Source organism: Temnothorax curvispinosus, unplaced genomic scaffold (assembly GCF_003070985.1).
Source record: "Temnothorax curvispinosus isolate PA1 unplaced genomic scaffold, ASM307098v1 QBEX01010774.1, whole genome shotgun sequence".
Classification (NCBI taxonomy): Eukaryota; Metazoa; Arthropoda; class Insecta; order Hymenoptera; family Formicidae; genus Temnothorax; species Temnothorax curvispinosus.
In genome coordinates this window covers 84,161-94,946 of record NW_020220554.1, presented here as the reverse complement: position 1 = coordinate 94,946, position 10,786 = coordinate 84,161, and the positions used below count along the sequence as shown (strand labels likewise).

Sequence of the window (10,786 nt, the reverse complement as noted above, 5' to 3'; positions counted from 1 at the left end):
TTGCCGATGACGAGGTCCACATAGTGCGCTCCGTAGTTTTCGATGTCTACGTGTATTAATACCTTGAATTCGATGTCCACGTGTTCCAGGTTGCCGATGATAAGATCCAGATAGTGCGCTTCATAGTTTTCGGTGTCCAGGTGTAATTGTACGTTGAATTCGATGTCTAGGTGTTCCAGGTTGCCGATGACGAGGTCCACATAGTGCGCTTCGTAGTTTTCGGTGTCTACGTGTATTAATACCTTGAATTCGATGTCCACGTGTCCCAGGTTGCCGATGACGGGATCCAGATAGTGCGCTTCATAGTTTTCGGTGTCCAGGTGTAATCGTACGTTGAATTCGATGTCTAGGTGTCCCAGGTTGCCGATGACGAGGTCCATATAGTGAGCTCCGTAGTTTTCGGTGTCTACGTGTATTAATATCTTAAATTCGATGTCTAGGTGTCCCAGGTTGCCGATGACGAGGTCCACATAGTGCGCTCCATAGTTGTCGGTGTCTACGTGTATTAATATCTTGAAATTGATGTTTAGGTGTCCCAGGTTGCTGATGACGAGGTCCAGATAGCGCGCTCCGTAGTTTTCGGTGTCTAGATGTAATAATACCTCGAATTTGATGTCTACGTGTCCCAGGTTGCCGATGACGAGGTCCACATAGTGCGCTTCGTAGTTTTTGGTGTCTAGGTGTATTAATAACTTTAAATCTGAATGTAGGACACGTAGATATCGAATTCGAGGTATTAATACACGTAGACACTGAAAACTACGGAGCGCACTATGTGGACTTCGTCATCGGCAACGTGGGACACCTAGACATCGAATTCAACGTATTATTACACCTGGACACCGAAAACTATAGAGCGCACTATCTGGAACCCGTCATCGAATTCAAGCTTGATTCATAAGAATCGACTTAAAAATTCCCTAGCGGCAGAATTAAAATTATGTCATGACATAATAAAAATTCGCTGAATTAAAATTATGTCTAGACATAATAAAAATTGGATGAATTAAAATTATGTCTTGACATAATAAAAATTGGATGAATTAAAATTATGTCTGACAAAAATAATTCCGCATTTTTATTATGTGTATACACATTTTAAAAAAAAAAGGTAAAAGGAGGCGCTAAGTACACGCATAGTAGTGTATATGTATTATGTTGTTACCCTGTTATGTTGTTACCTCGAAAAAAACAAAGTGGTAGTATTATACCTCCAAATAGCTTTACCCTGTACATACTGTTTATAAAATGCGTAATACTACAAAAAGGCGTGATATCCGTACAAAATTACCTTTTTAAAAAAAAAGGTAAAAAAAGGCGCCAAGTACACGCATAGTAGTGTATATGTAGTTATCTCAAAAAAAAAAAAGAAAGTGGTAGTATTATACATCGAAAAAACCTAAGTAACAAGTGGTAGACGTAATCTTTATATCTCGAAAAATCTTGAAAAAATCTAAGCAGTAGTATCTTTATTTCCGAAAAATTATAACCCAAGTGATACACATCACAAAATTATGTTACCTTATCAAAAAGAAGAGTCGCGCTTCAAGTGATCTATTACAATTACAAAAAAGAAATGATATCTCTTTAAATTACAGCGCCAATTACAGAGAGAACATATATATTGCCTCAAAAAATAATTGTTGCACTACTTTGAAAAATTTTTACATTGTGTCAATTAGAAAAGTATGTATGATAACAATTTTATATATAAGATTAAAAAATTTTATTTAAATTTAACAAGGGAATACAAGATATTTAAATACAAAGTTTACATGTGTATTTTTTAGTGGTCACAAAGAATTACAGAGGTACACAGTACAAAATAAAAATATTTTATTAAAATACATAAATTTTTCTTGTAAAAAAACTTGGCGCTGCTAGACCTCGAAATTTTAAATAAATAAGGACAACAATAAATAAAAATAATTCAGAAAATAATGCAATGGGAGTAATATTAAATGATTATCAGCGTAGATGTGCGAGTGAGTGATATGGGTGTGCGGGTGACGACGCGGACGGCGGATAATGCGGCTTATCATTAAGTAAAGGATAAATTTATTTATTTATTTAAAATTTCGAGGTCTAGCAGCGCCAAGTTTTTTTACAAGAAAAATTTATGTATTTTAATAAAATATTTTTATTTTGTACTGTGTACCTCTGTAATTCTTGTGACCACTAAAAAATACACATGTAAACTTTGTATTTAAATATCTTGTATTCCCTTGTTAAATTTAAATAAAATTTTTTAATCTTATATATAAAATTGTTATCATACATACTTTTCTAATTGACACAATGTAAAAATTTTTCAAAGTAGTGCAACAATTATTTTTTGAGGCAATATATATGTTCTCTCTGTAATTGGCGCTGTAATTTAAAGAGATATCATTTCTTTTTTGTAATTGTAATAGATCACTTGAAGCGCGACTCTTCTTTTTGATAAGGTTGTATTATACCTAGTGTTTTAAAATAAATAATAAATTAACAAATGACAAGTAAAAGGGATTTTAAGAGTTCAACGTGGTTGGCAGTGCAAGTTAATGTTATTTTGATCTTTAATAAATAATAAGATACATAAAGTATAGGTATAAATCGAATCGGCTTCGTTTTTAAGTAACAATCAAATCAAAATGATCTTACCCTCTCCGGCAAAAAATAAGTGAGTATAGTTTCAAAATTTGATGGTCGAAAAATAGTGTAATTTTCCGCGAGGAAAATAATGTCAAAAGATGTATAAGTTTATGTATAGTTATAACTAGTATAGAAGCAAGTTTGTAACTAGCATTATCTTTTTTGCCTTTTCAACTATAATACCAGCCGACGCATCTTAATCATTTAACGATGCTAACTTTACTCTTCAATAATTTTTTTCTACATAAAGTTAAATCTGTACCGTGAAAGAAAAATGCTATTGTAATAAAAAAATGTTTACTTAAACGAACAATAATTTGAATTTCAAGCATCTTTTAGTACTAACGATTTGTTTAATTTACGAGCTACGTTAATATGCGCCTAACAATAATCCGCAGAAATTCCGAGGTAGAACATTTCATGCGTAATATTTATTCTGAAGTAATCCAGACGTCCACGTTCAAACGAAATTGCGCGTTAAAAAACGACCGACGAAACTACATATGACGTCAGAAGTTATTCCGAGTACCATTAAAATTTGAGCCTCACATGCAAGATCGGCCATTCTATTTCCGTTCGTTTTAAGCGATATAAAATCGAGGAAGTTAACATACGTTTTTATTCTTCTGGGAAATTAACTCGGCGTGAGTTATGCCCCAAAAATTAATTGCGGCGAAAACCACTGACGGAACCGAATGCAACGGCCTTCTCCCGGCCGTTTCGTACAAAAGTTTTCTAATTAGCATCTGTCGGTTTAATCGACCGCTACGGCGCGGTGGGGAGACGCTTTTAGTTTTTAGTGACATTAGCGATTTTGTGTTTCAAGATACCTATGGCCGATAGTCTGCCCACTCGTATTGGACCGCGGCCAGCTAACCGAAAACCGAATGTGCTAGCGGTCTTCGCCTCTGGGAAATTAAGTGCGCGGGTGGGGAAAAACCTACGCGAAAGCAACAACAATCGCAATAAGCATTACTGAAGCGCGACGCGTTCGGACGCGTTCGTAGAATTTTACATGATGTTTTTATATTCGCTATTGACGTCGTTTTTTGCGAGCGTTGGTTACCGCAGCATCCATTCTTTTATTCATCGAATAAATAATTTATCAAATATTGCCACATGCATTTTGGAATACTAGGAAAGTGAAGGGCGGGGGAATTCTTCTCAAATAATTTATCACGCTCATATTATTATAATTTATTTATTCGCGTTATCAATTATTATTTATTTATTTGCTTTATCATAGTTTATAAATTGATTATTTTATCGCCCTTAGCATCATAGAAGTTAACCATTCGTTGCTAATTATTCATCGCGATAAATAGCTTAAGCAATTATCCACCGAGTGTAATTCCGTTACGTAAAATGTGGTGCAACGCAGCGAAAAGCACGCGCGTTCGCCGTTATCAGTGGGAAACTCGATGTTTCCAGATGGTCACTCATTCTAACACAAATTACGATCAAAGCTGGTTAACTTCGGACCATCAAGCGAACCGTTCGTTGCCGTTTGTCGTAATATAGTTACCGGCGCTGCCGGCAATAACATATTTAGGTCAAATTACCGTAGCCTGAATGCATCAAGAGGTACACGGTGCATCGATGTTCTTAATTAATTAAATACACATAACGTTACCTAATTAAAGAAAAACTTTTAAAAGAAAGTACGTATAGTTAAAAAAATCGAGCAGTTTGCTTCGCAGGTTTTTACTTCTCGGCAAATAAAATATTAAATCAAAAGTATAACGTGAACGAGTCCGAGAAGCGCCGAAAAATCGCATCAATCGTTAGAATTTCTCGTCAGAATTACGCACGAGTGCAAATCCCTTTTTCTTCTTTCCCTTTTTCCTTCCTTCTAGAGATGAAAAGTGGAGGCATGAAAAACTGTCTGGTCAGCGGCGTGCAAAATAAACTTCTCTGCGGAGATTACGATCGTCCGCTCGTACTCGTACGTGTTTGCACATGTCCGCGCAAACAATGCCCTTTTCGCAGCTATTCTTGCCTATCCATGCTTGAACCGCGCGAATCGAAGCGGAGCGCTGCGCCGCGCCGCGCTTCTCAGTGGAATGGCGTGTCCCGCGGCGCTCTGCAGAAATTAATTCCGCGTTAGGAATTACTCCTGCGCGCGCGAGCGGGAAAACTCTCCTGTAACCTGTAACCCATGCAAGAAAACATTAAATCCTGCTTCAAACTCTTTCCGCCTCCCGTATTCCCAGCGGTGCCGTATACATCCGCGAAATAGCGGCGCTCTCAATTTTATATAACACGGTACGCGCCGAGCGAACTCAACCGCTTGAAAATGAAGTAATTGTCCGTCGAACGGCGGCGTGGCGCGCGCGAATATCTTCAGCTTTTCAACCACTCGGCTAAATAGTTTCGAACTTTCGTTCGCTCTAACGGCTGTACTGTATTACTTACGAAACATTGGCGTTTTATTGAAAAACCGATGTTAAACAATATTTATTTCTCTGAAATCAGATAACCGATTATATAGTAATTTTGATTGAAGAAAAACGTGTCGATTAATAATTAATAAAATTAATACACTGTTCTCTCTCTCTCTCTCTCTCTCTCTCATAAATTTAACTTTAATAATTTTCTATGTTGCGAGGCAAAATCAATGAACTGGTGGAATTGTAAATTTTTATTATTCCGCGACTCCGCCTCACAATGCATATTTATAACGTGATGTGTATGAAGTGGGGAAGAAAAATATATCGAGAGATTGTATGTGAGGTCCTTCGCGTACTTGTCGTATAATATTTACAAATTTTAATATCATTGTATCCGACGGCTTGTTCGGTTCGCGGCGTTGCATAACGAACGAAAATTTTCCCTGAAAAGTTTGCTGCGGAAAACGAAAAAAAAATATCAGCCACCTGTCCATACCATCCTACGTTTCAATCACATCAACAATAGCGGCGGGGCGTGGCTCGTCATTTTTCGATTCATAACGCGAGAACTTTGATTAATTAATTTCTAACACGATTTTCACCGCGAAATTCATTTTTCATCTTCCTATCGCGCAGCTTAATTTGGCGGCATACAAACGATGTATTATAAAAAATACTGACGCAGCGGCATTCAGTCTACAATGTGGCGGAATATAATTCGGATTATACGCGACAAGAGCTTTTGAATAATATAATAAATTTTTTCAATAATAATACAATACTTGCGTTGATATGATAGGTCTTACGACTTAACGATTGTAATCATTACCGAACGAAATTTTGAAATTCCAGTTTGCAATTTGCTGTAATATTGCTCGGATTACGTAAGATTACATAATTTCTATATAAGGGATGTAAGAATCTTTTTTTTTTTATCTTATGTAGACTTTTCCGCTGTGATATATCATTCATCGCTTCGATGAGCTATCGAGGGACAGTTTAGAGAATGAATGGGTCTTTTACTTGATCGTAATCTTTTCGATGTAGCAACAAGTTGGTAGTATATCCTAGACAAATCCCAATTTGTCGTTATTCTTCGAGTCCTTTCAACTCTTACGGAATCATTCAAGTTTTATCCAATTGTCGAAGCATGCATGTAATGCAAATCTACTAATTTAATTGCGAATTGTGTTGGTAAAATTGTCGACTTTTTTGCGACTTACTTCCATACAATTAAGTTTAGTTTATGTTATATATTTAAACAGGAATATAAAGAAAAGTACTACAAATTGGGAACAAAACAATTGGGAAGTCGTGTGACTATAGCTTGCGAAAGAGATATCATGATTATTCTTTTTCATTTATTAGCCCACATAAAAAATCTAAATCGTTGATTCGGAATGTCAGCCACACTCAATACCGTGCGGGCCTGAAATTACGTGCCGGCGTAACCCATATCGCGCGTGAAGAAACAACGCGTTCATACTTAGGAGTATTGAAACCTCCGAGGGGAGTTAATGGGACGGAGGGGCGAAGGGCGGTGCACTCCAGCGCGGAGTGTTGAAGGCGGGAATAATGCGATGGAAACGAGCCCCGCGGCCGATAGCGGACGCGCGGCCGCAACACGTGAAAATAGCGTTGCACGACCCTTATCAGACGGCTCCATGATTTATAGGCGCGCCGCGAAAGAGTTAATGGAGGCAAAATAGCGCGCGGCGAGCACCATGAATCCTTCCGTATCGCCGGGCACTGTCGATAGCCGCGCGGTCCGTTCGACGGCCGACGCGGCGCGTTCGCTTCCTATCGCCCGCTCGGATCTCCCTGGGTTCCGAAATGTTCCCGTGGGAATATCGCCGCGCCGCTGGACCATTTCCAGCCGCGGGCGCGCACACACTCGCCGGCCTGGTGTGTGACTTAACACATCGACGGTTTCTCTAATCATCGTGGGTGTGTGCAGCGACATTGTTGTTGTATACCTATACATATAATAATATTAGTTCTCTGATGGTTGTCTCGCTTGTTTAACGCGCGGTCATGTCCGAATAGATGTATTTCGAAATAAGTAGAAGTCGGAAAAGAAATGGCACATAATGCGATTAGAATAAAACATAAAATAAACTTAATTATATGGAAATTGCTCGTAAAAAATACGTAAAAAGTACGTAGATGGAAAATCGCATTTTCTACAAGATAACTAGCAGACTGTCCTATAAAACTGGTTTATCTTGGTCGTTTAATCGTGTCACATAAATTTGATCGAAGATATCTAAGTTGTTGTGTTCAGTAAGGATTATATTTCTTTGCGTTTATAATCGACATTTGAACGCATTCAGCTCGAAGAGAAACCAGCAGCTTGATAAAATTAGTATCCTAGGTAAAAAGACGTGCTCTTTCTCCGGGGAATTCTCGCGAGTCACGATTCGCCGCGCGATCACGAAGTTTGACTATTAAACTTCTAAGCGTGGTTTAGAGTCCTCGCGGCCGCACCGCGCCGGTGAATTCACACGCGCGTTGATATTGGTTTCACTGATGCAGCTTGCTGTTTAAACTTCGGACACACAGTTAGCCGTTCATTGCTTTTATTACTACGATTATTATTAGTGGCAGACGGTATGCACGGGGTGGAAAACTGCAAAGGACGTGAGATACGATCGGGTTAAACGACTTTGTATAAGAGGCGCGGGCAATCTCGAGCGGGTGTATACGATATACAGCTTCGGAATTCATAAGCTCGCACGCCTAATCGAATCATATTCGATAAAAGTGTGCCGGCGAAATATTTACGGGACTTTTCCCTCTTTTACTATATTTTCATCGAATTTGAATTCAATACGCTATAATAATGATAAAAAATGAAGAAAAAAACAAATTGTTTCTAAGTTGCTCTAATAGATTCATATTAACGGATTATAGATGCGCGAGATATAAAATGTTTAAAATAAAATTTTCTAGAAATTTTTTATAGATTTAAAATGTATTCATCTCTTGCTACTAATAACGATTTTAATTTGACCGTGAAGTAACGCGATGATTTACACATAATTGTGTAATGTAATATTCTCTCTGTACAAAATAAATAATAAAATAAGTAAAATTTTGATAATTAAAAGAGGATGCTCATATGAAGCTACACAAATTAATCTAGAATTTAAAATATGCATGCATTGTATATATAATTAATCTGATGAATTGCGTTTTTATTTCTGTTATATATAACACGTACGCAACAATATTTTAATTATCTAAAGAGATTAATGATTTATCTTAATTATGTTATATTCAGTCAGTGCGTTAATTTTGCCGTATGTTAACCGTATTACACGACGTGCGGCGCTTATCACATTTATGCTATATGCTAATCTCATATATGCGTGCGCGAAAAGTACAAGCGGAGCCCGGGATACGTATTTTTATCAGCGCTGACTTTATTATATTTTTGCCGCTCTATCTGTGCCACGTGAATGACGCGAGTAACACGAGCGGGAGGTTTTTATAGCCGCTACGACCCTAGAAAGACCCGTCGGAGAAACCCGAAGCAAAATGCGGTAACGAAATAGAATACGGGGGGTGCAGTGGCATGTTATCGTATTTTATGTCACCCGTATTCTCGGCCACACTCAAATGCCTTGCCACGAAAGCGGATATTTTTAACGCCGCGGATTCAGAAGCAGGAATTTCCATCACTTGAATGTCATTGCCCTCGCGCAAACGTTTGATCGATTTCCCCGCTATCGGTTTATCGGAAACATACGGCGTGTCCCCAAAATCAATCATCGTAGCGGAAAGAATAAATTTAAAGGGCCGAAAACTTGCCCGTTTTAAAAAAGAATGGGCGAAATCTATCGGAAATCCTTTACGAGGGATACGAAAGAAAATAGTCATAATTCTCTTAAAAAAAATATAGCAAAAAATGGAAAAGAAAGATGACAAATAGTAATTAAGCCTAGTTATAGCCACACTTATTTCTTCCGAGTCCTTAATTCGTCACACTTCGGTCCGTAAAACCGTTTGATTTTGTTGCATTATTATTTTTATTCTAATTAATATTTTTAAGTTTTTAATGTAAAAATTGGAAATAATACAGTTTGAATAAGATATTTATGATAATATCAGGTCAAGAATATGATTTGAGTTTAAACTCAACGTATTATAAGGAAACTAGAAAATTATGTTATTATGTGAAAATTAGAAAAGCGAAAAACGTCTACTGAACCGGAATGTGGTAAACTAGAGTTAATGCATCTTAGTTAGAGAATATGTCTTAGAAATTAACAAAAAGTGAGCACATAACATTTGCCTCGCGACATTTGAAAAAAATTGAATTTCGCGCGAAATAACTTCATAAGCTCACCCTTTTATTAATTCTAACCCATTGATTTCAGCAAACTGAATGAAATATCGCTCTTGTTTCTGTTTCAGCTGTATCGTCATACGTACCTGGCCCATTACAGGATCGTGAACCTAGAGACTCTGTAAGTAAACGAGCCGTGTCACGACGGCGTTTGCGACAATCATATCTCAAATTTATTCCAGCGATTTCAAGTTCGGATTTGCATTTTAATCTCCTCCCCCTCTCCCCCAGTGAGAAAGGAGAAAGGAGAGTCGCGGGGAAAAGCCGCACCGCGGCGCACGTGCAAATTACAAACTGCGCACGAATTTAATCCCGCGCCGTCTTACCGTCACCACCTTGCTTTGCCCCCCTCCTCCCGACCCACGGTTCTGCGTCTGAGAACTTTCCCTCGCGGATTTGATCATTAACTCAGCATTTAGGAGCGGTTATATCACGATTACCGAGGCCCGCCGGCATCCTCGACCGTCAACGAGATCTCGCTCTCTCTTTTCCTCTCGTCTCCCCCCCGGTGGCGAAAAGAATTTAAAGCTGTTTTCCGCGAGGCGTGAACTTATTTGCACGCTTGCATTTTTCGCGGTATCAAGACGTTTGCTGGCCTTGCAAAGAAGCAGGACAAATTGTGCCCTACCTTTTTAAGAATTTCCCCATTTTCTTTAATTCCTAACAGTATTCTCTTATGCTCGTATTAAGAACGCTCCCTCGATTGTTCCGAAATAAATATCTTAATAAGTACATTTTGATGAATCGAAGTATGTCATTGTAATTAACTTTTATTCAAATATCAATTAGAGCCGTATGGAAATTAATATCAACAATCTGTTTATAATCTCTCTTGTTAAATTTATTTGTGCGTTTTGCTTGTCCATATTCAACTGTTTATACATATACATATTTGCTTACTCGTTAGCTCCATATAATATTGACATTAATGTAAATATTATTATTATTATTATTGTCTATCTGCTATTTATATTTATGAAGTAAATACACAAATGTCCTGAAATTGTTCTTTTAATGGATTCAAAATTGGTTTGCCTTGGTAATTAAGAATTATAATTTAGCGCAATAATTGAAGATAAATTTACGCGCGATCATACCTTTATACAGAATGGGACGATTCTTTAATATATTAGTCGAACTTTTTCCAGAGTTTAAATCATTCAAGAAACTAGGTCGTCTGGTGAAACTCTCAAAATTTCGAAGACCAATTTCTCATGATCGCGCGCGAAACCACAAAGACTTTATCGAGATCCGCGGCGAGAATAGCGTTGTCCTTGTCGCGAATCCCTGTCGTTCGCACTCCTGCAAAGGAGCCAATGTGCCTTAAAGGTTCATCCACGCGGAACTAGGAGGCTGCTGAAATCCGTCTTACAGCCGAGAGAGAGAGAGAGAGAGAGAGAGAGAGAGAGAG

General features: G+C 37.9%; 1 protein-coding gene across 1 annotated transcript in view; it reads left to right on the top strand.

The window, feature by feature from the left end:
- LOC112460735 (venom dipeptidyl peptidase 4-like) overlaps positions 1 to 10,786 on the top strand; it is a gene marked incomplete at its 5' end in the record, with an annotated part of 120,594 nt that overhangs the window by 30,845 nt on the left and 78,963 nt on the right. Inside the window, one exon of the mRNA XM_025025553.1 lies at positions 9,444 to 9,496. Within this exon, the coding sequence (XP_024881321.1) occupies positions 9,444 to 9,496 (53 nt within the window). The remainder of the gene's footprint in view (positions 1 to 9,443; positions 9,497 to 10,786) is intronic.